Source organism: Mustela erminea, chromosome 7, assembly GCF_009829155.1.
Source record: "Mustela erminea isolate mMusErm1 chromosome 7, mMusErm1.Pri, whole genome shotgun sequence".
NCBI lineage: Eukaryota > Metazoa > Chordata > Mammalia > Carnivora > Mustelidae > Mustela > Mustela erminea.
Genome location: NC_045620.1, coordinates 1266349 through 1293241, shown reverse-complemented (window position 1 = coordinate 1293241; position 26893 = coordinate 1266349). Strand labels below are relative to the sequence as shown.

The 26893-nt window shown below is 64.7% G+C and overlaps 1 protein-coding gene and 1 long non-coding RNA gene across 2 annotated transcripts; one reads left to right on the top strand and one right to left on the bottom strand.

Moving 5' to 3' along the window:
* Positions 1–10265: 10265 nt before the first annotated feature.
* On the bottom strand, positions 10266–12629 carry LOC116594702. The gene is made up of 3 exons (XR_004287375.1): positions 11974–12629; positions 10891–11274; positions 10266–10330 (listed from the first exon to the last, which is right to left on the bottom strand). It is a non-coding gene; the product is annotated as an uncharacterized LOC116594702 (long non-coding RNA).
* Positions 12630–17855: 5226 nt separating this feature from the next.
* Positions 17856–21439, top strand: LOC116594700. The gene is given in 4 exon segments (XM_032350119.1): positions 17856–18966; positions 18969–19060; positions 19916–19942; positions 19944–21439. Coding segments are annotated over 4 exon segments (1362 nt in total). The 5' UTR covers positions 17856–18071; the 3' UTR covers positions 20292–21439.
* The last annotated feature ends 5454 nt before the right edge of the window (positions 21440–26893 follow it).

The following is a 26893-nucleotide window of genomic DNA, read 5'->3' as shown; positions in this document are numbered from 1 at the left end:
CGTGGTCGCTGAAACAGTTTTGCATACAGTTAGGGGCTCAGCAGAGCAGAGGAGGGGCCCCAGTAGGGGCCTGAGCGAGTGCGACAGTGGACGGCCTGCCGCTGAGTGCGGACGCGCTGAGCCAGCCCCCTCCGGGCGTCACAGCTGGAGGCATCCTCTGTCACTGCCGGAGCCCGGGGTCGGCCTGGCGTCTCTGAGGTGAGGTCTGCCGCCCCTACCCCGCCCTGGCACCGGCTGACCCCCTCCCTGGAGGCTGGGGAGACCGCAAGGGCCAGCCCCCACATCTGTGTGGTTATCAAGTGTTTGAAATGACGGCAGACGTGGGGTGGCACAGAGGGTCCCAGGTCCCTCTCACGCAGCCCCCCTGGGGTTAGAGCCTCCGGAGCTGGGTCACCGCCAGGGACTGCATGGACACGCCGTGGTCACGTCCTTGTCACACGTGTGGCTTTGTGGAGCCACACCCCTGGGTCACTGGGCCGGGTCCCCTGTCCTCCCCGAGTGGCTCTCCTCGGCACAGCAGCCCCTGTCGGATGGTGGGGGCTTCACCCACTGTCCTGGGCCACTGAGCGGACCCCCGAGACGGAGCTCAGGGGGAAAGCAAAGGGAGAATGTGGGGTGTTGGCCTCAGTCCAACCCAAGGATGACTAACGGCCATAACCGGCGAGAGGGGAGGCTCGAACCCAGGATGTGGGTGGGGAGAGGGGACGTTGGGGAGCAGCTCACCTCCCCGTCGTTGTCTGGAAGCCCAAGTCGGCTTTGAGGCACTTTCATCCTTGATTAAGGCAACAAGATGGCCATTACAGGTTGTCCGTGACTCTGGGCTCGGGCTGGCCCCGGGGACGCCGCAGGGGGATAAGGGAGCGGGACTAGGACCCCTGAGAGGCTGAGAGGTTCTCAGCCATGCGGCCTTCCTCCCCCAGCGCAGGACTTGCGGGGCACAAGACCAGGTCGAACTTTTCCTTCCATCTGTGCAGAAAGTTCTGGGCCGGGGTCTCTGTCCCCCACGCACCCCTTGCTGTGTGGTCCAGGCCCGGGCCGGGCGGGGGTGGGGCATCTCAGAACACTTTCCCACCCCTCCCCTGGGGGCAGGTGACCGTGGCGTCTGTCCTCCGACACCTGGTGTCGCAGTGCTGGGGTAGGCTGAGCACTGGGCTGGCAGGAGTAGGGTCCTGGCCAGACCCAGCCCCGGCAGTGGCCCGGGGAGGAGGAACAGAGCAGGGGAGGGGCCGGCTCTGACCGCCGGTCCTTGTCCTCAGCGGCCGCTGCAGTGCACCGTGCAGACTCGCCGTGCGGGTCCCCTGCCCCACAACGGGGGACAACCTCAACTCTGCGGCCTCCTGGGACGGGGCGGTCTCCGTGGCCCCTGCCTCCCTTCCCTGCCCTCCATCCTCCTGACCCCCTCCCCTCCCGATATCCAGGAGGGATCTGCAAGCTGCCCCCTCCCCAGGCCACTGGGTCACTGCTCTGGCGGCAGCCTCTGCAGGGGTGCGGACCTGGGTGAGGGGAGCAGCAAGGCCACTGGGGCTGCTGGGATGGAGGGGGTCCTGGACAGACAGAGCCGGGTGGGACGGGTTCCCCCCCAGTCCTGTGTCTTCTCAAAGTGGGGTCGGGGACCTCCTGGGAGCGCTGACACAGGGCAGCGACGTCCCTGCTGCCAGAGTCAAGGGGCTGGGAAGGAATCTGCTCCCTCGAGTTCTGGCGCACGGATGCGGCTCGGTGTGAGACCCACCTTGACCCCGGCCGTGACTCGTCCGCCCCATCTTCCCACTGCGGGGCCCCGAGAATCAGGGAGACCCACCCGCAGGCCAGAGTGACCCCGTCCCTTGGAGACATCGGCAGGGAGGACAGCTCTCCGGGTCGGCCGTGACTCCAGAGTCCCGGCCATGACTCCAGGGTCCCGGGCTAGACACGGAAGGGAGAGGAGGTGGAGAGACTCGGTGCCCCCACCCAGGAAGACACGTCCGGACTGTCCTGGGAGTATTCTGGGAGCCAGGGGGCAGCTCCGCAATGTCTGCGCCCATGGGGGGAGGCAAGGCCCAGCCCGGCACCCCAGAGCTGCTCACGCATGTGTGGCCCTGAGCACAGCCCCCTGCAGAGACCCAGACAGGTGGGCTTGGCCGGCAGGGGCCCCTGATGTTGTCTGCTGGTGGCACAGAGCAGGGAAGGCGGCTGCCTCAGGCCCTTCTGGAGGACGGCTTTGTGACCTGCCGTCACCGAGATAACGCAGAGAGGCAGGGACACTGCTGTCGAAGGGAGGCTGGGGTCTCTCAGCGTCAAGGTCTGCCCTGGGGGAGGGCGGCAGGAGCAGAACAGGGGGCTCAGCGTCCTTGGTGGTGCTGGGCCCCAGGCCACCCGACGGCTCCGCCCTGGGGCCACGGGCCAGACAGCCAGCTTCGGGGAGGGGTCCCTGACCGTCGGGTTACACAGATTTCGTTTTTGGTCGCCCTGTATTGGTGGCAGGGGATGCTGGTCTGTGTCTTGCAGCCGTGATGACACATTTCCTTTAAAAAATAGATTTATTTAAGGGCGTGGAAGGGGTTGGCGGCTGCCTCGGGAGGGGGGTGGCGGACGTCTCTGCCTCTCCCAGGTGTGTGCTGTAGGCCCTCAGCCTGGCCAAAGGCAGACAGAAGGGAAAGGAAACACAGCGGCGTGGACAGTGAGAAGTGCGCTCGTCCGAGTGGACATCGTTAGAGAAACGGTTCAGCAAGCAGGTGCGGGCGTGCTCGGCCGTCTGGGCCTCAGAGGTGGAGGACGCCCTCGGGGACACGGGGACAGCCAGTGAGGACGGTCCTGCCTGCGTGGACGCCAGCCACTCCGGCATCGAGGCCGGACGCGAGGTGTGGAAAGCACCCCCAACCCCCAGACACATTCTTTGGAAAATACAGTAATTCTGTAGTCCCATAGTAACATGACGTAAGGGTGTTCTGGGGAAAAGTATGGCTTTATTCCTGCAAACGGGACTGGGCGGCAGGAGCTCTGGAGGCAGGTCAAGTTCAGAGTCCAGTCCAGCGCGCCCCCCGGCCCCCAGGCCATCACCCAAACCCACCGCGGCTCCCGGGCCGCAGCGGGTGGTGGGAGCGTCCTCCTGGGCTGGCGAGTGCTGCGGGACGGGGCCACCAGGGGGCGCCCGAGGCCTCGCCCGGCGCAGGTGTGAGCGTGCGCGCGCCCGCGCGTGGGTCGGTGTGCGCGCGCCCGCGCGTGTCTGCGCGAGGGCGGGCGCGCGGGAGCCTCCGTGCGGGAACGCGCGCGTGCGCAGGGCCGTGGGTGGGAGCCGCGACTCCCGCGCAAACCCGGGAGCCCCGCGGCGGTTCGGGGTCCTCTGCGGGGAACCAGGATCCCCCGCCCGCGTCTGGGTGGGCGTGGCCTGGGCGTGGCCGGGGCGTGGCCTGGAGCCGCCCGCTGGGCCGTCCGCGGACCCCGACCCCAGCCGCAGTCGTGCCTCCTGGTGGCGCGGGATTTTGCGGGCTGCCCGGCGCGGGCGGATGCGGTGCCCTGGCTGCCCGTCCCAGCTTCCGGCAGCCCGAAGGGCCCCGTAGCCTTGCCGGGGGACCCTCCTCACCAGACGCGGGAGGACCGCAGGCCCAGCACCGTCCTGGGGAGGGTGGGGAGCACATTCCTGTTGAAGGCCTTTGCACCTGCTGTCCCCTCCGTCTGGAATGCCCCACCCCCACGCCTACTTCTCCTCCTCCAGAGGTCAGAGGTCAGAGACCTCCCAAGGTCTGGATAGGGCTGTGACCTCAGAGCGCCGTGGGGGCAGTATGGCCTCATCAGCAGGCCCCTGGGGGCCTCGGCCTCTGACCGCTGATAACAAAGGTGTCGGAAAGGAGACACAGAGGAGTCACCAGGCAGCCTGATGCGCTGAGAGTCCCCTCGGGGGAGGTGGGCAACTCTGCAGGGAAGGGGCTGTGGTCACCTCACTCTCTCCTGGGGGAACAGCCTGTGTCCACCTTTGCAGGCCCACAGGAGGCTCCTGGATGCCAGGCAGGGACTGGCAGTGCCAACATGGGCGGGGCTGCGAGCAGCCACCGACTCCCTGAGTTTCTGAGAACGAGGTTCCTCGTTCCCCACCAGGTTTGTGTCACAAGGTGGACGGATGCTTCCCTGTCCCCACCCCCTGCCCCCGAGGCTCACTGCCGGCCTTGTGCGAGGGGGAGGAGACCCCTGCTCTCCTCTGAGTCAGTTGCCAGCTCACTCCTGTCCTTCAAGAGGACTGGTCTCCTGCCCACCCATGGCCCAAAAGTGTTCTGTGTCCTAGGGCTGAAGATGGGCTCTTCCTTCAGGTTGGTCTTATGGCTCTGCGCTGGGGGGACCCCAAAGTGGTCCAGTCCAGGTCCCTGTGTATCAAGTGCTGTGCAGGCTGGAGAGAAGGGGTCTGCCCTGTCCCCTCAAAGCCTCTTTCTGATGTGTGGCTGGTCATACCCCAATACCACCTCTGTCCCCTGCATCCACCCGAGGGAGCCGTCAGGTCTAGGGACAGTATGACAGGCAAAGTCAGGGGGCCGTGGGCCCCTGGTAGACTAGACTTCCTGCTACTCACCTGGGGTGCAGAAAGGGGGGTGTGTGGCTCCCTGGTACACTTTGGGCAGAAGTGGGGGTCCTGGTTCCCTCGTCAGACATGTGTCAGTCCCCACTGAGTAGCAGTGTGGTCATGACACCCTCTGTCTTCAGGCCTGACTTCAGATCCTGCTTCCTGAGTGTGAGGCCTGAAACAGTTGCTTCATTTGACTTCTGTAAAATTGAGGCACATTTGTGCCCCCGAAAAAGTGTGTTTGTGAAGCTTCAGTACATGACTGAGTAAAACTTAGAATCCACCAGAGATGGAAGTCACAGGACAGTGTGGCTGTGCCATGCTGCGTCCACCACCGCCACCACCGTGGTCATCGCTGCCATCACCACCACCATCACCACCACCACCACCATCGCCGTCACCATTACGGTCACCAACACTGACATCATCACCAGCACCACCATCATCACACCAGCACCACCACTGCCGTCGCATCACCACCATCACCGTCACCACCGTCACCACCATAGTCACCGTTACTGTCGCCAGCACTGACGTCACCACCATCACCGCCATCGCTAACCTCATCTTGGTACTCCTCCGCGGGGGAAGTGCCTTGGCCTTCCTCTTGCCCTGCCCTGGATCTGGCCCTTGGTCTTCTTAGTGGTAAAAGGTCAGAAATAAGAGCCCGGGTGTTGACTCCATCAAGAATGGCGTCCCCTTTTTCACCCTTTGATTTCTGCTCCTGCCTGAAGCCTCCCCACCTGCCCCACCGGAACAAATCTCCCGATCTCTCCCTCCTTCGAAGCGGCACGCTCAGCTAGCGCTGCCTGCCTGCTGGACGGACCGCAGCTGTGTGGGCCAGGGCCCCCGTCTTCCCTTCCAGGCGGTGGCTGCCGTCCCCTGGTCCTCGGTGCCTGCTGGGGCTCTGCCCTCCGCTGCGCCCTCCACCCTCGGCCTCCTCAGGGCGTGTCGGTGCTAGACGTGGTCTCGGAGGGATGCCGCGGGCCCTCTGCTCTGGCCAGCCGCGCTGCGGGTGCGTGTTAGCTGAGCGCCTGCTGGCTGCGTGAGGTCGCCGGCTGCGGCTCACGCTCTTGGGCACCAGGGCATGTCGGCAGAGGCAGTGCCTGGGGCGTGGGGAGCACTCATGCTCTCCAGCCTCCGGAGCGCGCTCATGGGTGGGATGTCGCAGACCTACTTGGAGTGACTCAGAGGGCAGTGCTGGGCCACCCCCAGGGGCAGAGGGACAGTGAAGCCTGCACTGCCACAGTCCAGTAACGGCTGACTCCCAGGCTGACTCCCAGCCTGAGCCCCCCATGCCTCCCCAAGGAGCGTGGGACTCCCTCAGTGTGTGTCTCCCACTACTTCTTGAGGGGCTTCTAGGCTGCCGAGCACGTTGTCCGCAACTCCAGACACGGCCCCCTGACACCGTGATTCCCAGGCCAAGCCCGCGTCAGTGTCCACGGCTCCCTGCGGACAGGGCGCCACTGCTGTCCTCAGCAAACTCTTGAGCACGGGGGAGCTCCAGCCACGGGCTACCTCTGCAATGTGCGTCCCCACCCACTGGCCCTTCCACAGGCCCTCGGAATATTAGATTTGCCTATAAGCAGGGGCTGGGCTGCCCATGCTCAGTGGAAGCTGGGTTTTCAGGGGACAGTCTGGCCAGTGGTCATGGTGTCCCTCCACACGCCCCAAGCAGGCATGGAGATGAGATCTGGAAGCATCCCAGGGGCGGATGCAGGGCAAGAGTTGCCACTGGCCATGGTGAGGCCCCTGCCTGTCTCCCTCCCTGAGCTGGTCTGGTGGGGCAGGACCCCCAGTGCCTCCTCCAATTTGCCCAGTTTTGTGTGGGTTTGGTCTCAAGTGAGACTTTCTGGGGACACTATCTCAGAGACTCCCTGAATGGCATTTACGGGGGCCCAGGGTGGCCCAAGCACGTGGACTCCCAGCTGCCTAGAGCCACGTGGGGCTTGGTGTCAAGTCCGCTGGCCAGTGTCCTCCGCCTGCCCATCCGAGGACAAGCCTGCCGCTGCTGGGACCAGAGTAATGGGGGCCAAGCCTGCGCTTGAGTCCTGTCCCTGGGGCCCCTGGGGCCTGCTGGCCCCTGCTCTGTGCCCCCGAGGAGACCTGTGGGCCAGCTGGGGGTGGGGGAGACAATTGCCTGGAACCCGCGGTCCAAGGAGCCGCCGGCAGAGGCCCAGGCTGGATGGAGACTAGGAGACGGGATCCCACTGCTCACAGGACAGGAGGAATAAATCAGGAGAAATTACAGGGCACATCTGTTTCTCCCCCTACATCATGTTTCTCGTCAAAGAAATGCAGTCTACGTGAAAACACGAGAGGGCGGTGGGGCACATCCTTGATTCTGAGGGCGCGGGGCGGGGCTTCTAGAATGTGCAGGTCCCGCGTTCGCTGGGACGTGAGCTGCTGCCAAGCGTGCTGCGGAGGGGTGCCCCCGGCCCTCCGCTCTTACCCTGGCTGTGTCGCCACCCTGCCCTCTCTTGGGCAGACCGTAGCCAGGGGACTGCCCAGGGGCCTAACTGCGGGGGAGGGGCCGTGTGGCTCGGGAAGGAGAGCCTGGGAACGCCGCCGCTGAGAGGCGGCTGACCCGCATCCTTGACCGGTCCCCGAGCTTTCAGGAGAGGCCAGAAATCCAGGTCCTCAGGCTCAACCTCCTAATTTTTTAAATTGGCAACTAATTAAAATAATTGTAGAACACTGTGTCCATTAAGCAGAGCAAGTGCAGAGGGGAGTCAGCATCTTACCCTGGTGCTTCCTGCCGGCGTTTGTGGCGGCCAATGAACCAGCCGGGTACGTGGTTACAGCAAGAGCCCGGAGTTGGTTCGGGCTCCTGGGTCCTTCCTCACGCCCTGTCTGTCCCAGGACCCCAGCCAGGACCCCACGTGACGCCCAGCGTCCTGTTCTCCTTAGGATCCTGCGGCTGGGACGGTGCCTCCGCCTGTCGACTCTGGCGTCTTCCCCGAGCCCTGGGGAGGATGGGGGCGCTGAGCCCGTGTGGCGCGGGCCCCGGTCGCCCCTCCTTTGCTGCTCGTAGTCAGCTCTGTTTGTGCCTCTGCATGTGCTTCTGTGAGCGTGCCCAAAGAAGGCTCCCGGGCCATGCGTCCCACTGCCCTGCCCTGGGGGTGAGGTCGAGGGTGCGCTCTGGGGCTGGGGTCGGGGCAGGTGGCTGTGTTGGCTCTGGCCGGGACAGCATGCCCTACAAGGCCATCTGATCTCCTAGGAATGGCGGAGCCCTGGTGGTAGGAGAGAGACGGCGTGGGGAGCACCGAGCTCGAGGGACGGGCGCTCCCTGGAGAAGCCAGGAGATGAGCTGGGCAGGAGGGTGCGTCCCCACGTGGAATGAAGGCCAAGGGTGCTGTCTAACTGGGGAGGGGGGCCTCTGTCCTCTGTGCTCAGACACCTACTTGGCTGCGAGCTGGACATCCGTCCGGGGATGAACAGTCTGCCAGGCTGAGGTGGCGAGTGCCAGGTCTCCGTGGTCTCCCGTGGTCTCCCGTGGTCTCCCGTGGTCTCCCATGGCCTCCTGTGGTCTCCCATGGCCTCCCGTGGTCTCCCGTGGCCTCCCGTGGCCCCCTCTGGACATCACCCATCCATCCTTCTCTCTAGCGCTGACCTCAGAGGCAGCCTGAGTCCTTCTGCTCACGGCCGGCCAGCAAGCCGCAGGGGAGGTCACCACGCACGCGTCCCCTGAGCGATATCTGGGGACAGCGAGGTGTGTCCTGGGCTGGGGGGCCTCCCTACTCCTGGCCTTGCAGGGAGGCCGTGAGGGGGCCTGGGAAGGAGGAGGAGGCCGGGCCGAGAGCAGAGCCGGCTGCAGGGTGGGTCGAGCTGTAGGCTCTCCTGGCCCCGTGGAGCTTGCACCTCTGAGCCCAGGGACTCTGCACCTGTAAATCAGCCCCCCCGGGGGCCCTTGTGTCCCAGCTGGTGACTTGGGGGCCTCTGGCTCTCTCCTCCTTCCTAACCCCCAGCCTCCACCGGATCTGCTGGGAGATCCCTCAGTTTCTCCTCCCGAGGAGTCCACTGGGATTTCTGTCCCCGCTGCTGTTTCCATTTTCTCTTTCTGGAAGGGCGCCCAGGCTCGTCTCTGACTCACTGGGCTGTGCACTAATCTGAGGGCCTTGGGCAGGTGGTGGGGGCTGGGGGAGCCAGGGTCAGGGGGCTTCCCACCAGCCGCATGTTTCTCTGCAAACCTCTGAGCAGATTTCCTGCCTTAGCAGGGTCCCCCCTTGGTCACGGCCGGATCCCTGCCCTCTCCCCTTCCCCCGCTGAGCCCCCACCCAGAGGCGAACATGGACCATTTCCCCAGTTCCCCCAGAGCACCTGTGGGGTGCAGTCCACTTCTCCCAAGGTCTGGGGCTATGAGCACAGGATGACCTCAGGACGGCCGGGTCGTTGGTGACAAGGACACTGGACATGTGACTTGTCTCTAGACCCACATGGACTAGTTCCTGGTCCCTCCTCTCTGGGCATCTTGGCACTCAGCTCCTGCTACTGCCCACTCCCCGTCCCGGCTCAGCCCAGCAGAGCCCCACACCAGAACGTTCCATCTCCCCTAGAAAGTGGTGCTCTTGTGAGCACACCTGGTGGTCTGTCCCTTGCCCCAGACCACAGGGTAGGAGGTGTGTGACACAGGTCTGTACACCTGGCCCAGGACTGCTGTCTGAGGAGGGGCAGGGGTAGACTTGCCTGCTCTCCAGGAGGATGGCGACCACGGGCTCAGCCCCCCGTGCGCGAGGGGGATGCCAGGTCCCTCAGAGCTCAGAGGTGAGGGGCCAGGTGGCTTCACACGGTCCCCTGCCCTCCGCTCCCCTCATCCTCCCGCCAGCTGGCCGGAGGGTCCAGCCCCAGCCCAGCCCTTCCCGGGCGCTGTGCGGACAGTGGGAAGGGAGGTGCGAGTGCGGCAGGAGCCGTGACGCTCTCAGGGCTCCTGGCGGGCGCATGGGGGTAGCAGTGTCTGCCCCTCCGCACAACCAGGCCAGCTGGCCTCCCCGGGGCTGTCTGGGCCCCTCCACAAGCAGTGAGGACATGGTGTGTGTGGGGGGGCTACCGGGACACCTGCTCTGCCCGCCTGGCCTGAGCGAGGAACCCGGTAGTGAGCCTGTAGTTGGTAGCTTCTGGGGAGAGACCAGGGAGCCGGGGCCAGCCTTTGGGAGACTGGACCGCGTGGACACCAGGCCCCACTTGCGGGAGCCGGATGGGCTCTGCAGGCCTGCGGTCCCTGCATTCAGCCAGCCCAGAAACATGGCCAGGGATCAGCAGCACAGACTGTCCTGTCTTGCAGAATGACCAGCCACAGATAAGCCTGTGTGGTCCTGGGGCGGGGCTGGTGAGCCTGCAGCAGACCAAAGGCCCGCTGTGCACTCCGCCAGCACCAGACACGGAGCCTGACCACCTCACCCTGGGGTGGGGGTTCCTGGGGTGAGGCTCTCAGCTTCTTCCTCTGCCCAGTCCAACCAGCCCAGTGTTGGGGGCTAGAGTGGGTCTGGGAAGCCAGATGGAGTTGGGGCTGGGGGCACGAGTGCGGCCCACGGTGTGGGGGACAGTTGCCTCCTCTAGCTCCCCCTCCCAGACGTTGGCTCCCGCCCCAGCAGCTTGTTCTGGAGACTGGGGGACACTAGCAGTCATTTACACGTCAGTGGGGCTTGGCCAGCCTGCTCTGTCATTCCGGGGGCCCTACAGTGGCCCCCATTCACCGGGTGCCTATTGGGTACCGGCCTTAGGCGACATGCTGGATGCTGCCTGGCTCCTCCCGGACCGCCATCGGGGTGATGGCCGCCGTTGAGTGGGAGAGCTGGCGGCTACCTAGGGATGACACGAAAGGTTTGTTTCCTGGATTTCATGGCCTTGTTGGGGTCCCCGCAAACGGCCTCCGGGTCTCTAGGCTGGCGCAGGCCTGACTCAGCTTCCTGTGCAGCCACTGGCCGGGGAGGGGACGGGCTGTCCTGGCTGCCACACCCCAGCCAGGGCCTTCTCACAGGGAGGTGTGGAGGTCCTCCCTTTCCGGCCACCGTGCTCAGACACCTGTGGGATGTGGGGGGTGGGAGGTGGGGGGACCCCTTCTGCCCCGGGGCCGGGAGCCTCCAACCAACCCCTCCCCCGCATCTGGCTCGGATACCCTCTCATCCCTGCATCTGTCCGTTCCTGGACCTTAAATAGCCATGGCCAGGGCCGGTGCCCGTTCCCCACTCCTCCGCTGGGGCTGGTGCCCTGCTCCCCCTCGTCCGCCGTGGCCTGCCCACAGGGCACACACGTGTGCCCCCCCCCACCAGCCGGCCTTTCCCACTGCCCACGGGCAGGCTGCCCAGCCCTGCCGCACAGCAAGAGGACCGGAGGACATTCTGGCGGCTGGATGGCCCGGGTACCTGGGTTGCAGGCCACACTGGCCCGGAACTGGTTGTGACCTTGAGGAGGATGGAAGGGCGGGGCGCAGGGCCGCAGCTCCCGCAGCAGAGGGCGGCCACTCCCCTGCCCCTCCCGGGCTCTGGTCATCCTTCCCTTGAGGACTTCGCTGTGCTTCTCTGGCCCTTCCGTGCAGGGGCGGCGGGGGCGTGGCTGCAAGCCCGGCCTGGGACGTGGCCTGGGGTGGCTCCTGGCCCCGGTCTGAGCGGGGTGCGAGCGAAGGCGCGCGGCGGGTGGCCGGGAACCTTCTCCCTGGTTCTCGCTGGTTCTCCCTGAGCGGGCAGAGCGGCTGAGCCCTGCTCTCTGGCGGTGGCTTCTCGGCGCTCAGGCTTGGGGCTATTTTTAACCTGCGTGTGGTAAGTGCATTTGTTCAGGAAAACCACTGTCCTGGTCAGTCCCACAGCTGCCGGTGTGGACAGCGCACTCACGCGCCGGCCGGCCGCCGAGGGCCAGAACGGGAACCGTCAGCTGACCAGCCCAGGATAAATCCGGCTCCTCCCACGACCGCCTCCCGCCGGCCCTATCTCGTTACCCACGCCAGCCCCCACCTTAATATAACTCCCAAACCACGCCTGGCAGCCGGGGAGGGAGCGGGGCGAGGCCGTGACCTGGTCGCCGGCCCCCGGGGCTGCGGGAGGGGGTGCCAAGCCAGACCCGGGCTCGTTGCGGGGGCCTGGCTCCCCCCCAGGCCGTCGGAGTTCCCGGGTGATGTGGCGGAGAAGCCACAAGCTTCCAGCAGGCCTGGGGCAGGGAGGGACTCTTCAGGTGAAGGGCCCCCGTCAGAGGGTCAGCCCCGCGGCACTGGGCACGGCCCTGAGGTCCTCCCAGGACACCTTGCTTAGAATAATGAGACCCTGGGCGGAGGGAGTGGGGAGCCGGGGGTGGGGGCTCCCTGGGGCGACGGCCCTGCACCCCCACCTCCCTGGGCAGGGAGTCAGGTCCTCAGCCCTCGCAGCCGGGTCCCCGGACTGTCCTCCCTGAGCCTTCCCAGGACACTGGGTCTTGCGGGCAAACTGCTTCTGCCTGCGGCTGTGGCCTGCAATGACCTGGCACGGTAGCCCCTTCGCCGTGGTCGCTGTCGGGCCAGGAGGGATTTGGAGGCTCAGCCCCCTTGGCCAGGCGGGCAGACGCGCTCCGACCTCCTGTGCAGAGACTCCTTGCGCTCGTTCAGCAGACCTCGAAGTAACCCGGGGCCGGGGCTGGCTGCAGGCGCAGACGGGAGCTGTCCCTGTGGTGTGGGCAGAGGGACACACACCCCACAGGCTCCGGGGGGGCCTGGGCACGGCGGGGTGCAGGGCAGGGGGCCCAAGGCCCCCCGCTGGTGAACGGGAGGCTCACGGCTCGCATACAGCCTTTGGCACTGCCGGACTGAGAAAACACGTGTACGTACTGGTTTTAAAGAACGAACCGCTGATGAGGACAAGGAAGGCGTTAGTGACACGGCTGCCGCCAGAGCCAGCCCCTCCCAGCCTCTGCGGCGGCCCCGCTGTCCCCAGGCTCCTCCTGTCTGGACAGTCCGGCTCTCCTGCCCAGGGGGCTCTGGGCCGCCTGGCATGGTGCCTCTCTCCAGGAACAGGGGTGGGCCCTGCCACCACCCCCGCCCGGGGTCCTGCCTGCCTGGGGAAGGGGGGACGCAGACAGGCACCCCGGCTCGGGGAGCCCAGCTGGCAAGCCTCAGAGGCAGAGCGTGCCCTAGGATGACCTAGTGGCTCAGCGCCCTGTCCTCCGAGAGGCTCAGCCGTGCCCACAGTCAACCCCTCCAGAAAGGGCAACGCGGACAGCCTGCTGACCTTCACCCTGCGCTGTCGGCCGCTGTCCTGGGGCCGTGTCCCCGGGGGGGCGTTTGCTCAGAGGCCCCCCCTGCTGACCTTCACCCTGCGCTGTCGGCCGCTGTCCTGGGGCAGTGTCCCCGGGGGGGCGTTTGCTCAGAGGCCCCCCTCCTCGCCTCATGGTCACAGCTCCCAGATGGGATTCCCGGAGACTGCATCAGTCGGTGGGGGGTTCAGTCTGAGCTGGAAGGAGAGAAAGAGAATCCACGGGGCCATCAAGAGCACGCTCTCTCCACGGGCCCGAGAGGCAGCCCTGGGGGGCGGGCAGGGCTGAGACGCTCAGAACCCATCGCCAGGTGAGTGGACACAAGCAGGTGCCACCCAGCGGCTGATGTGCCGCCCCGGGGGGGCCCTGGGGCTCCCAGCGCCTCCCTAGGAGAGAAGGCACAGTTCGCAGTGACTTAGTGGACAGGAAACCCCACAAAGACGGGCTTCCTCGCGCTGCGGGCACAGCCGTTTGCGCCAGAGCAGCTCTGTCAGTGTTGCGCACGGCGTCAGCTTCTTAGCAGGCACGAGCTGACGGTGGTGGAAACTGCCACAAACGGACAAGCCCTTCAGCCTCCACGCGGAGAGCAGATCTCACTGCTGCAGAAGGAAACACGTTTCCCAGGGGCCCCAGCCTGCAGTCGGGCCCCCCGTAGACCCTCAGGCCGGGTCGCCAGCAGCTTCCCAGCATAGGCTGGTGAGCATCCTGAAACTGCCCGGCACTGGGCGAGGTCAGGTTCGGACACCGGCACGTGGAGAGGCTGTGTCCCCAGCACAGGTGTGCAGGCCGGTGTGGACAGCGGGAGTGAGCGGGCTGCGGGGGCAGCAGGGAGTGGACGGGCCTGCGGACTGGGAGTGTTGCCCACGGAGACTTGGCCCCTAGATTCCCAGGCGGCAGCGCCTGTTGGGACGGAGGGCCTGGAGCCCGGAGCCACTGACCCTTCAGGCCGGAGCGGGTGCGTCTGCGACTGGCTTGGGCCACAGGCTTCTGGTGTGGGAGCCTGTGGGATTGGAAGCTAGCAGACCGCCCTGCGAGGCCTAGCGGGGTCAGACCTGGAACTCCGTCTGCTGAGGGACTGACTGGGCCATGGGTGAAGTGGGAGTCTGGGTGGGGCGGACAAGGACGAGGGGACAGGTGATGGGCGCAGCCACAGCAGGGCTCGTGCGGGGGGTCAGGAAGCCAGTCCTCTCTGCTTGCCTGCACCCACCGTTAGCTCTGAGAGCCCCAGCTGGGCCTGGCAGCTGCGGGGCAATGCGGGGGCTGGGGTACTGGGTGGTGAGAGGGCGTGACTGTGTGCGCTGGGGCTATGGGTAGGGGTTCCCGAAGGAGAGAGTGCAACAGGCCCCTCTCTCCCGCCTTCCTGAGTGGTCTGCCTGGGCCAGAGCCCTCAGAGCACCGTCAGAGCCTGCGAGCCACAGGAACGCCCAGGCGCCCCCGACTCTTACGAGCCATCCCCCCGCCTCTCCCTACTACGGGCTCCCTGCCCCCCCGATCTGCTCCTCTCCGCCATCCCCTCCCCAAGAGCCAAGGGAGTCCTTCTCACCAGCCTTTGGACTAACACTCAGGCCTGGGCACCTTCCTATGCGCCCCAGCCACCTCCATGGGCAGCCCTGCCTGTCCTATGGCCCCTGGTGCGGGGGCCAGCCCCCCTCAGGCTTCCATGGCCTGGCCCCTGTTTGTCCCAGCTTCCCAGAGGCCATCCCCCATGGCCTAGCAGAGCGGGAACAGAGGCGTTTGCCAAATAAAAGGGGCCCTGTAGGTGCCCCAAGCGGCCCTCCCCCTTCCTTGGGCCCCCGAGGGAGGTCTTCTCAGAGCTGTGGGACGTGAGTGTCCTGTGGGGCTTCCTGTAGCAGGGCGCATGAGAGTCCCGGGGCGGCTGTTTGTTGACCCAGCTGTTGAGGCTAGAGGACAAGCTAGGAGCAAGACACGGCGATCTGGGACCTGCAGGCCCAAGGAGTGGACGTCTGTCCCTTCCAGCTGGGACCCCGGCAGCTGCGCGCAGTCCTCCAGGAACACCAGGCCGTCCCACACCCCACCCACTCACCCACTCCACCCCTGCGGAAGGAGGGAGACCGGAGGAGGGGCAGAAGGGCCGACCCCCCGGGGTCGGATGCGCAGCCCTGGCTGGGAATGAGTGCCGGGGCACTCGCTTGAGGCCGGCAGCCTGATCCCAGAGCCGCATGGGCGCGTCAGGTGCCCACTGCAGGACCGGCCACCCTCCAGGACCAAGGTGGCCCTCTGGTCCTGTCCAGGGGCCGCCAGGCTGAGGGCCGCTGGAGCGCCCCTGGTGGCTGGAGTGGGCATTACAACGCATCCCCAGGAGGTCCTTGTTGGGGGGCTTCCCCTACCCCCCCCACTGCCGCGCACCTGGTACCGGACCACCGCTGGGGTGGGACGTCTGGGAGGGACGGCTACCGCTGAGCGAGAGCTCTTCCTGCGCTTTGGACGACAGTGCTCGACCAGGCCGGGACCCTCTCCCATCTGAGACTTGTCTGCTCGCTCCGTCGGGCCGAGCAGACGTCTTACACTTCGGTGGGTCCGGTTCGGCGGTGTGGTCTTTCACGGACCTGGGTTTGGTGCCGCGTAATGAGTCACGGCCAAGACCAGTGCCTCCGTGGGGAGATGGTCTTTCTTTAAGAAACGGAAGGGCTGACGGCGCACAGCCATCTTGCTCCCGGTTACGGAGACGTGCTTCGTGTCCAAGCCGCGGTCGCCGCAGGCCGTGGCACTGAACTGGGCAGCCAATGTGCAGTAAAAATGCATTTTCCGTCGGGCAACTTCCAACAAGAATTGTGCTGGGACATGAGCGTGAAAGCTCCTTCCTCAATAGGACGCTCTTTGCCTAACGTGGCTCGTGGTGCTGCAGGACAAGTAGGGCTAGGGCGGCCCCCGCGGAGTCCGGGGGCCCGGAGCTTTGTTAAGACCCAGTCTGACGACACCAGCCCCGGCGGGTGCGGGAAGGGGTGGGGGAACAAGTGGGGGTCCGGGCTTCCCCGGAGCGCCCGAGGGGCTGCTGGTGCTGGACAGACGGTTCCGGGACAGAACGTGCGCCCCCCCGAGTGCTGTGCTGGAGCCTAACCCCCGTGTGACGCTGTCCGGAGGTGGGGCCTTGGGAGGTGACTAGGCTGTGAGTGTGGGGCCCCACGGATGGTTAGTGCTCCAATCAAGGCCACTCCAGAGAGTGGCTCCCCTGCCTCTTCACCAGGTGGGGACGCAGGAGGAAACACCTGTGTACAGCCCAGGACCCAACCATGTCCACACCATGGCCCCACTGGCCACCCAGCATCCCTCCTTCCGGGGGCTGGATGGAGGTCCTCTCGGTGACCGCTCAGGCAGGGGGACGGTGCTTGCCTCTTATTGGCATCAAAACCAACGGCTGCTCCACAGGGCGCACCAGTGTCCTGCTGCCGGAATGAGTCATCGCGGTGACTGAAATGGTGGCTGAAGACAACAGACTTGTCACCATGCAGTTCGGAGACCTGAAGTCCAACGCGGGTCTCCCTGGGCTGAAATCAAGGTGTGGACAGGGTGACTCCTTCTGGAAGCTCCGGGGGAGATGCGTTTCCTCATCTTTTCCGGCTTCTGGAGGCGCCTAAGCTCCTGGTGGCGCCTGAGCTCCTGGTCCCTCCTTGTCTTCAGAGCCAGCAGCTCCTACCAGCATCTCTGAGCTCCTTGTCACCTCTTCTCCTCTGACCATTTGAAGGACATTTGTGGTCCTGTATTGGGATCACTGGACCATCCAGGATAACGCCCCGTCTCAGGGTTCTTAACTGAACCGCATCTGCAAAGACCCTTTGCCACATGAGGGGCTTATAGTCCCAGGTTGTGAGGATCAGGACGTGGGCATCTCTGGGACTGTGGTTCTGCCCCCGACGTGGGGACGTGGTGGCCTGTGACACACAGGTGGTTCTACTAGGAGGTGGGCATCTCCCCGGTGGAGCCCTAGCCCCTCCTTGCTGGGACTCCAGACCCTCACACTGATTTCATAATCTTGCCAATGTCCATGGCCACTCCCAGGAGGATCCCATGTGGCAGCTGCTTCCTGCCCACAGGTCTAATAAGATCCCCTGCTTGAGCCAAATGTGATCTCGGGGCTGATCGTGTACCCAAAGGAAGTATGGCGGCGTGAACCAGACTAGGACGGGCCTGCCGGAGGCTGAGGAGGGGGCTGCCAGGGCCCGGTCCGTCCATCTGTGTGTGGGCCTCCCTCTCCTGCCCTGCACTGTCAGGGAGAAGTTGTTGGTGGGGAGGGCCGAGGAGCAGCTGCCCAAGGCCCGGATCCCACTCCTGTCCACCGTGGGTGGGGCCCTTAGGCCTATATCTCCTGCTCTCTCCCTGCCCAGAGTTTCTGGTGCCTGGCATTGGCCAACCTTCCTCAACTTGGGACATGTCCTGAGCAATCCTATGTCCAGGGCTGCGCTCGCCCCTGCGTGGGCTTGAGCGCCAAGCATAGCTGGGCTGGCAGAAGCCCCCCAGGCCTGCCGAGTGCTCCCGGGGCCAGCGGGGGGCCCGGTCCTTCTGACGGCACATCGCGGCATGGTTACGGGCAGACACACTTCTCTTTCCAGCCTCCCTCCTGTGAACTTGAAGAACGGAGAGATCGTGGTTTTATTCGTGGAGCAGAATGTGCTGGAGTGCGGGGTTCCCCGTGCAATGCCCCCACGCACGGCCGCCACGGGCAACACCCCTGCCAGAGAGCGCTTTTGCAACCACAAAAGCGTGAACCCCCCCAAATCCAGGTTTGCCTCAGGTCGCCTGGGGCATTGCATTCTTGGGCTCTAGACGGACAGGGAGTGAAGGCAGCCGCTGCGGTGTCTCACAACCTCGTTGCCGCCCTGATCCCCTCCGGGCCCTCTCGCCCTCCGTCCCTCCTGCAGGCCGGGCCAACTCTGGTCTCTGTGCCGTCTCCACACGGTGTCCGGTGGCCCCATGCGGCGTGTGCCGCTACACCTGCCACCATCCCTCGCTTACGCGCTGAGGGTCCCTCCCTGTCTCCGAGTCCTGAGAGCGCATGTCTTTCTGGTCTGGAGGGTCTTCTGTGGTCTGCGGGACAGCAGTGTGTTTATCTGTCCCCTGCAGGACGACAAGTCGCCCAGTTACGTGCCGGCGTGCATGTCTTTGTGGGGCCCTTGCTTAGGCGCGTGGTGCTCTCAGTCCCGGGGCTCTGGGGTGACTCGTGTCCCCGAAACTCCGGATGTCGAGCTCCTAACCCCCAGGACCTCAGACCTTGTTTAGAACTAGGGTTGCTGCGGATGGGAATTCGTTACGGTGAGGTCGTTAGGGCGGACCCCAAACGTGGCTGGTGTCCTTCTACGAAGAGGACATTGGGATGCAGACGTGCACACAGGGAGGGGGCCCCAGTGGAGACAGAGTGTGGGGGCTCCTGCCGGCCAGAGAGGCCCGCAACCTGCCGAAGCTGGAAAGGCCTGGGACCCGCCCTTCAGGAGCCAGCCCCAAAGACAACGTCACTTTGGACTTCCGGCCTCTGGACCTGGAGGACAGCCCGCTGTGCTGGGGAAACCCCACGTCTGTGGGGCCTGTTCCGGCAGCCCCACACATGGGGCGCACTGGTGCGCACGCTCCGTCTCCTCCGGTCCCGCAGCCCACGAGGTCGCCGCGCTGTCGTCCGGGTGCAGTGGAGGACTCGGGCACAGGCGGCCCCAGCCCACGGCTTCTCCGCTCACCCCAGTCACTGCTGGCTCCCGGCACCCACACTTCAGCCCCTGGGGACCTGGAGAAGTTGCACTCATGGAGCAGGAGACTGACATTAGCCTCAGACAGTCACCCATCAGTGAGTCAGGAGCCCCCCGAGCAGACCCTGTGTCTCCTGCTGGTTTCAAGTGAAGGTGCTTGGACACATTTGTCCCGCAGCCCCCCAGCCCTGCAGCCCCGCAGCCCCGCAGCCCGCAGCCTGCAGCCCCGCAGCCCTGCAGCAGCCCAGCGCGGTCTGCAGCTGACGAGGCACCAGGAGTCATTTCTGCAGGAGAAGCGGCTTCGGCTCCCTCTTTCTTCCCACTGCTGTGCGGCCAGTTCCCTGAAACCCCATTCGTCAAAGCTGCAGGCTGAGGAGGGACCACGGCAAACAGAGGCCACGGCCAGCCCTGAAATGACCTTGGCCGCGGGAAATGCCCTTTGTGATGTCACAGTTAATTACTGCTGGGAGAAAGGCCAGTGCCCAGTGAGTGAGCTGTGCAGGCGAACCTGCTCCCTGGCGCTGGGCACAGGGGCGGGGTGGCAAGCACTGCATGGGGGGGCTTCAATCCTGACACCTTTGTGGGGCTGCTCAGGGGCTTAAAGTTCCTGCTCCAGGTGGCCGTGGTGAGGAGGGAAGTGTGGGGGCAGGGTCAGTCACCGCTCCGGGGGGACACAGGCCCAGAAGTGCAGCAAAACCGCCTCCTGCGCGCACACCCCTTCCCTGCACAGCGAGGCCCTGCTATGCATCGTAGTGGGCTCTGCTCCCAGACACCCACTGTCTCCTCCCAAAACCCCTGGGGTTGGGGGACCCCGTACCCTTAGAACAAAGTCAGTCTCTCACCGGCCCGGCCCCCACATGGCCCCCGCCCGGTCCTTGGCTCTCTCAGGGCTCCCTGCCTGTTTGCGGGTCTCTGCAGCCCTGGGCTGTGCCCAAGCCAGGCCCCTCACCCCCCCAGGCACGCAGGGCCCTTGGATGCGTTCTGCTGTGCCACAGACGCAAACCCCAATCCACTAGGAGCTCAGGCTTTGCGGGAATCTCGGGCCACGACCCCGTACACAGGGTGCCCACCACAGCGCTGTGGCCCCGCCACGGAGCCGGCCCAGGGAGGTGGGGGTCATTGGCAGCGCAGCATTAGTGGCCCGTGTGAGCTCCGTCAGACCGGGCGTGCAGAGCCCTGGGCACCCTTCACCCAGCAAAGGCCGCCAGCCCACAGCTCCTCCGGCCATACCTGCTTCAGCCCCACTGGGCTGCGTGCCATTGACCGGTGTTATTTTGACAGATGAGGAAACTGAGGCACAGAGTGCCTACGTGGCCCAGGGACCCCCAGCAAGGAAAGGGCAGAGCCAGGGGCAGACGCCAGGGTTCCGAGCTGGCAACACGTCCTCCTGTGGCTGCCCTGACCTCGGGCCCCCGGGCCTGGGCTTCTGGGAAGAAAGACCCTAACCCCCCTCCTGACTCACGGCTGCCCACCCGGCCAGGCCTGGGGCTGGGGATGGATCGAAGTCCCTTGCACCACCCCGCATCCCCACGGCCTGGGAGGTGACCGGAGATGAGCTGCTAAACGAGGAAAAACCCTGGTTACTGGCAGCAGAGACAACCTCAGCTTTCGCCTCTTGGCCAGAATCAATGCCGGGTCTGCAGGCAGCCCATCCCAGGCTCGGCGGTGCTCCGGAACCGGCTGGAGGGCCCAGCTGGGGGCTCGGGGTGGGGGGCTTGTCTGCGGGGTGTTGGCAAGGGGCCACGTGGAGCCCGGGAAGCCCTGGTGGGGGGCTCCTGGCCCTCGTAGAAGCGGGGGGCCGCCCCGGTCTGCATCCCTCCCCGTGCTCTTCCCCGTGCCACGGTTTCCGGGCCTAAAACCAGCACCAGGCCACATGCTTGTGACATGCGGCTCATCGCTGGGTGCAAGTGCGGCCCACGGCAGGGGCCCGATGGCTGCTGGCTGTGCCCTGGCGAGAGCCTTCCTTCCCGCCTGCCTGCGTTCGGCCCCCCTCTGCCCCGAGTCCACCTTCCCCAGAGCCGTGCTGGGCCGCTGGCCTGTCCCCTTGGCTCTGCTCAGTGGACTTGGCCTCAACCTCTTGCTCCTTCTGTTCCGGAGACACCGTAAGCGGCCGAAGGGCGCTGAGGGGGCCCAGGCTGGCCCCTGTGGCTGGGCTGAGCCCCTCAGCGACCCTGCAGGGTGGGGACAGGGCTTCGAGTGGCCGCCTCTGGGAAGGGGCCACCCCGACAGAGGTAGACATGGACGGGGCACCAGCTGAGGTTTGGAGAGAACAGGTGGGGGTTCTGGACTGTCCCAGGAGGTGGAGGGGGCTCTGGAAATTATCCCAGGGGTCCCGTGGGCCTCGCCCACTTCTGCCCAGACAGGGGCTGGAAGGTCGGGATGAACACTTTCTCGACCGGAACGTGTGGGAACGTCTCTCTGGCCTGTGTGGGAGAGGCTGGGCAGCCTGCTGTGAGCGCTGGGGGGCGAGGCCCCCACCACAGGAGAGAGGACCCCCCCAGGACACCAGCATGCTCCCCGATACACGGGACGGACGCTGCAGAGACAGAATGAGGCGAACGCCTTCTGCCCGGCCAGAGTGGGGCCTTGCGACCGTGGGCCACCGCCATCTTCTGGGTCCCTCCAGTCGGGGTCTCATCCCCAGCGGCTGTGGGGACGGACGCTTTCCGCCACCAGCCTCGGCTCCCTGATCCCTCACTCTCCTGGGAGCAGCGGGGGCCTGGTGGCCGCCGCGGTCACGGCCGCGTGCCAGGCTCCAAGACCAGCAACGGCCCTCTCTGTTATTAGCGGATGCCATTCGGCGTTCAAGTTTGGGGCAAGGATGGTTTTGAAGCCGCTGTTCACTTTGTGACCGAGCCCGGTCTCGGGAGACGGGTATATTTTCAAGGGGAATTTCTGACACATTTATTGGTGGAGCTAATTAAAAAGCCCGACCTGGTCTTGGCGGGAGCATCATTGCCGTATTTAATCACACCTCCAGAAATCACAGCCTGTGATGGAAATCGCTGGAAAAGGGGCGGCTTCTGGTGGGTGGGGGAGGGGAGAGCCCCAGGACCCCCCGGGGAGTGGCCCGGCCGGGGAGTGGCGAACCCCCCTCCACGCCCTCCAGGCTGTCGCTCTGATTGAGGACTCAGTGGGGCTCCACCTCGGCCGTGAGGGTTTTGTGGGGTCAGGCCCCAGGGCAGGGGTCTGGGGCAGAAGGTGTGGAGGAGGGAAAAGCCCCCAGTCTCGAGGAACTGGAGTCTGAGGCACCCCCACCCCTCGTGGGCCGTGTGAACGTGCAGTGCTGGGCGGGGGTTGTCCTGGGTGCATCGGAGCCCAGCCCTGGGGGGTCCGGTGCACGGCCGCAGCGAGGGGGTGGGAGCGCCCGGGGGGAGGGGCCCCTGGAGGCTTGGACCGTGAGCCTGCTGCCTTCCTGGCGCCCGATGGCATCCAAGCTGCACACCTTTCCGAGGGCTGTCCTAGTGCAGGCTGGACCTTCACAGCTAGGTCACTGTCCCCAGACACAGGAAGGGCACGTGGGAACCCTGCTCTGCTTCCAGAGGTCGGGCACAAGTGGCGGGCACCTGCCCCCATTGGCCCAAAGGGGCAAGGGACTCCAACAGCCCCTCCCCACCCCCGGAGCCCCTCCCAACATCTGACTCAACTTGGCTCCTTGGAAAAGGCTATTCTTGGGTACGCGCAACAGCTGTTGCGCGCGGGGCTCTGCGCTGATGTCAGCCTCCCAAAGTGTCCGGGTCTGGTGCTGAGGCCGCCTCCAGCCCTGCTGGACAGATGCCCCCCGAGCTTGCTGAGCGCTGGGTTGTCCTGGCCTGGCTCTGTAGGGAGGGCTTCAAGCGGCAGCTGGCAGTCTGTGTCCTGATGCTCGGGCCTCACCGGGAACTAGGGCGGGCCTGAGACCGTGGGGATGGATATCGCCTCCTCCAGGAAGCCTTCCTTACTTCCACCTCATCCTGTTACCATGTCATTGCTGGTTCAAAGCTGGGCTCTCCAGGGGAGACCTGGGCTGTGTCTGAGCTGGTGTTTGGGTCCAATTCTACGCCAGGCCGTGTGCTAGGTCCCTTCTCCAAGAGCTGGCATGGTGACCACCTGAGCCCTGAGAGGCTGTGTGCCTTGTCCCAGCACCCAAGAGAGCAGGCGCCCAGTGCAGGCTCAGCAAATGTCTCCTGAATGAGTGAATGGATGTGCACCCCACCTCTGTCTGTATGACAGGAGAACAGAGGACCCCTCCAAAGGGGGGTGCTGCTGCTGGGAACCCCTTGTTCCCGGGGAGGGGCCAGGGTCCAAGGGGCACAGCTCACAGTCTGGGGCCATTCTCATGTCCACAGCTTTGGTTCTGAGGGGCCAGAACCCTTCCCAGAGCTGTGCCTGTTCACCCCCCCATTGTCCCCAGTCCCTTTCCCTGTCTCTTGAGCCCAGGCCTTACCCCCACCCCCAGTCCCCATGCCCCAGCCCCTGCCAAGAAAGGAGCCCTTGGGCCTGGGGGCTGCTGGCACAGCTGATAGTTACTGAAAGCTCCGGGAAGGAACCGAAACGGAGGCCAGCATGGAGGTGGAGGGGTCATGATGGACAGAAGGAAATTTCTATTTTTTGGCATTCAGCGGTCTCCGCAGTGACATAATCAGGAGGTTTTTACTGACCGGGCAATAAAACAGCTCACGGCGGCAGACGCACATCCTTCAGCAGAGTTGGCCGCGGGCCCCACGGCCTTGGCGAAGGTCACTCCTGGGGCTCAGAGAGTCTGCCTCAGGGCTGCTGGCCCCCAGAGACTCAGCCCCAAACACCGGCCGGCCCGGGGGGTGGGGGGGCTGCAGTCAGTCCCGGACACAGTTGATGCAGACCCGCAGCTTGATGCGGGGGAGCCCCTGGCCCCTCCCACACGCCCCGCTCCTGGGAGCTGACCCTGACCACCCCTCCGGCTCTGCCAGGGGTGCCCCTCGGGCAGTGGCCGGAGCACCCGCTGGCAATCTCACCTCCTCAAATCCAGCAGAGGTTAGCTTAGCGGGGGAAAGGGTGACGTGAGGGCAAGGGTTTTTGTTGAGTGGAGAGATGGTGGGACAGCGTGGACTGCACAGGCTTCAGGGAAGGGGGCGCTGCAGTCGGACCGGGGTCCTCACGCCTGCCCCTGAGCAAAGGCGCCAGCAGCGGGGACCCCCGGCTCTGCTGTGCGGGGACAGGACCTCACTGCTGACCAGAGCAAGCAGCCAGAAGCAGGACGTGCCTCACCCACAATCTCAATCCTGAAAAAGCCAGGATCACGTGACTCATGGGGTTTCTGCGCTCAGGGGTCAGGGGCGCTGCAGCCATCGCAGTGGGGCCCGAGCTCAGAATCCTCTTCCACCTGCAGGGAGCTGACAGCCCCAGGAAGAGCACGGGGCAGGGGAGGGGAACTGATGCCCAGGTTGCGTACCGGTTTTCCATGATGTGTCATGAACTCAGACACACTCAGCACCTGGGAAGCCCACTCACGTGGCACCTGAGGTTCTGTGGCTCAGAAGTCCGCACAGTGTGGCTGGCTCCTCTGCTCGGGGTCCCTGGGCTGGAATCAAGTGTAGCTGGGGCTCGGTTCCTTTTGAGGCTCGTCTGGTTCTCGGCAGGACTCAGTTCCTTGTGGTTGTAGGACCGAGGTCCCAACTGTCTGACTGTGGGCCGGGGCCACCTGAACATCCTTGCCGTGTGGCCCTAAAAGGTAGGCCCCAACCTGGTTATTGGCCTCCTTCTTTGAGACCAGCTGGATAGAGTCTTTCTGATGCTTTCCCTTTTAAAGGCCTCAGCTGATTAGGCCAGGCCCACCCAGCAGATTATGCCTATTGATTAACTTGCCATAGATTGATTGGTGCCCTGATCTCTGGAGTCATTTTCCAGCACCTTTCCCAGCCCTGCTTTGCTCCAGGAGAGGGGACGATAGGGTGTGTCCTAGAGATGACAGGGTAGAGGTTTTGCTTCCTGCAAGTTTGGTGAAAAAGACATAGAGGACTCGGCGCCCTGCGGCCCCAGGCGGGAAGGCTGTCCAGGCTGTCCAGGGAAATGCCCAGACCCTGCGCCAGTGCAGATGGGAGGTCCCCAGGGGCCACCCTAGGGGGCCTCTCGGGCTTTGCTGCCCTCTGACCCCAGAAGAGGTCCCCTGGGATGCTGGATTCTTAGCCCAAGTCAGTGGAAGAGCTTTCTGGCGGAAGCTTCCTGGAGCCGGCAGGCCCCCTGGACCCGGGGGTGTGCAGTGTCTCAGGCCTGCTTTGCCTCTTAAAGATACTTGAGGACTCAGGTTCAATAATTTATCAGGTCACATCATAAATTCAAGGAATATCTCCAAGGTTTTGAGAACCCGAATTTGACTTCCTCCGGAGTTTTACGATCAGGCAAAGCCATCCATCAGGACGGAGCGGAGATCCGTTTGTTAAATGGGACAGCTCCCTTCAGGGCAGGCTACTCTCAATGCCCACAAACCCGCTCTCAGGAAAATCCGTGCCATCAAGAAGGCAAACGTCCTCCAGGGATCCTGGAGTGTGGTCCCCCCCAGGACTGGGGCTTCTGTTGGTGGCTGCTTAGAAACTTGGGGCAGAGGAAAGTGAGGGGCCCCAAGGGGAAGGGAGAGCAGGATTCCACGGACAGAAGCCCGGGCCGGATGAGGCTTGCCACGGCGTGATCATCTTGTCCACGTTTAAGCCTGACCATGGGAGGTATGAGGGGTTGCCCTAGGCCTTCTGCCCCTAGAAGCATGGAGGGTTAGATCATGAAGAAACAGCAGGGTCCTCCCCTCCCAAGAAGGCCTGCCCGTGGGGCTAGGATGTACCCACTGTCCTCCCCAAAATTAACGAGAAGCAGACGTGGGAGCTGGGCCTAGAGGGAGTAGGAGTGGGACAGCTTCTCAGTAGGCAAGCCAAGGCCCACACACCGCCACCCTCACCACCAGCATCCTGACCACCATCACCATCACCACCACCACCACCACCACCATCACCGTCACTGTCACCATCACTGGAGCTCCGTCACCCTCGCTGTCACCATCAACACCATCATCACCACCACCTTCCTCATCACTGTCATTGTCCCCATTGTCATGTTGCTGTATGGCCACTGTCTTCACCTCTTTGAGGAGGGGAAGATGCTTCCGGGGCAGCAGAAGCATCCAGCTACCAGCACAGAAGTCCAGAGCAGATGACCTCCAGTGAGTCCCAGATGCAGTCCTGGTACTTCCTTCCGGCACTGACAGCCAGGGCGCCTGCTTATGCTCACTGGGGCAGGCGGATCCCCTCAAGATCGGTGCCGTCACAACTTGGCAAAGCCCATGGGGCTCGGGCCCCGCAAAGGGTGTGGGAGCGAGGCTGCGGGCAGGTCAGGCTGCAAAGCAGACTCCGAGTAGGGGCAGGAACTGCGCGTGGCGTCCCCATGGGCGGCTGGCACACCTTCCCCTGGCTGTGGGGGCCCGGCCACCCTCTCAGAGGACACCGGCCCCTCCGCACGGCATTTCCCCACCATGCTGTGACATTTATAAATGTTACATGCAGGGAACCAGAAAACCCATCCCAAATTAAACAAAACCCCAGTGAGCACCTGCGTGGGCCCCGCGAGGAGCCGTCCTGGCGGCGACGCTTTCATCCGCCCCACGATGGGACTCCGAGCGGCAGCCTGTGCCTTGGCAGCCGTCCAGTTCCTTACTCCAAATGGGTTTGGCACTTTTTTTTTTAAAGAGCACCTTTATAACAATCTCGGAATGAATATTTATAGGGCCAGAACGAGGGAACCGGCTAATTGTGGCTGAGATGCTGTTGGATCAACACCCCTTGGCTCCCAAAGGACAGCATGCGCCAGAGAGAAAGCTGCGCCCTTTATCCCGGGGGTCCGAGCCGTGGAGGAGGCTGGGGGAGACGCCCCCCCCCCCCCGCGGCTGGCAGCCTGCTGTGGCTGGTCAACGGCTACCAGGGGCTCTGGGGACGCTCTCAGGAAAGGCCCATTGTGTCCTCTCCCGCAGCCTGCCCTGGGGGGCCGAGTGGCCTGCCTGCACAGGGCAATGGCCAAGAGTCAGGGCCCTGCACCCAGGGGCGCCCATCAGGGGCAGCTTGAGCTGTGTAGCACGGGGGGCCTGGGGTCCACTGTGGAAAGGAGCCATCCTCGGAGGCTCCCCTCCACCCCCTTCCACTGAGCCCCAGCGAGACCGGCAGGCACCACCCCTGCATTTGCCAGAGTGGGGCGGGAAGGGACGGGTGGGCAGGGGGATGCAGGCTTCAGACAGGAGGAGGCCGCTTTGCAAAACGCATGTTCCACACGATGTCCCCGGAACCCGTGCGCGGGACAGTGAGGCTGCCCCTTTCCAGTGATATTGGGGCTTAATGGGTCTGAGGCTAAGCGGTCTTCGACAATTCCACCTTCGGGTGTGGGGTCCTGTCCACTGTCTGCGTCTTGAGGACGGCAAAGCAGTCCTCCTCTTGCGCAGAGCAGGGAGCTCTGCGTGGCTCAGAAG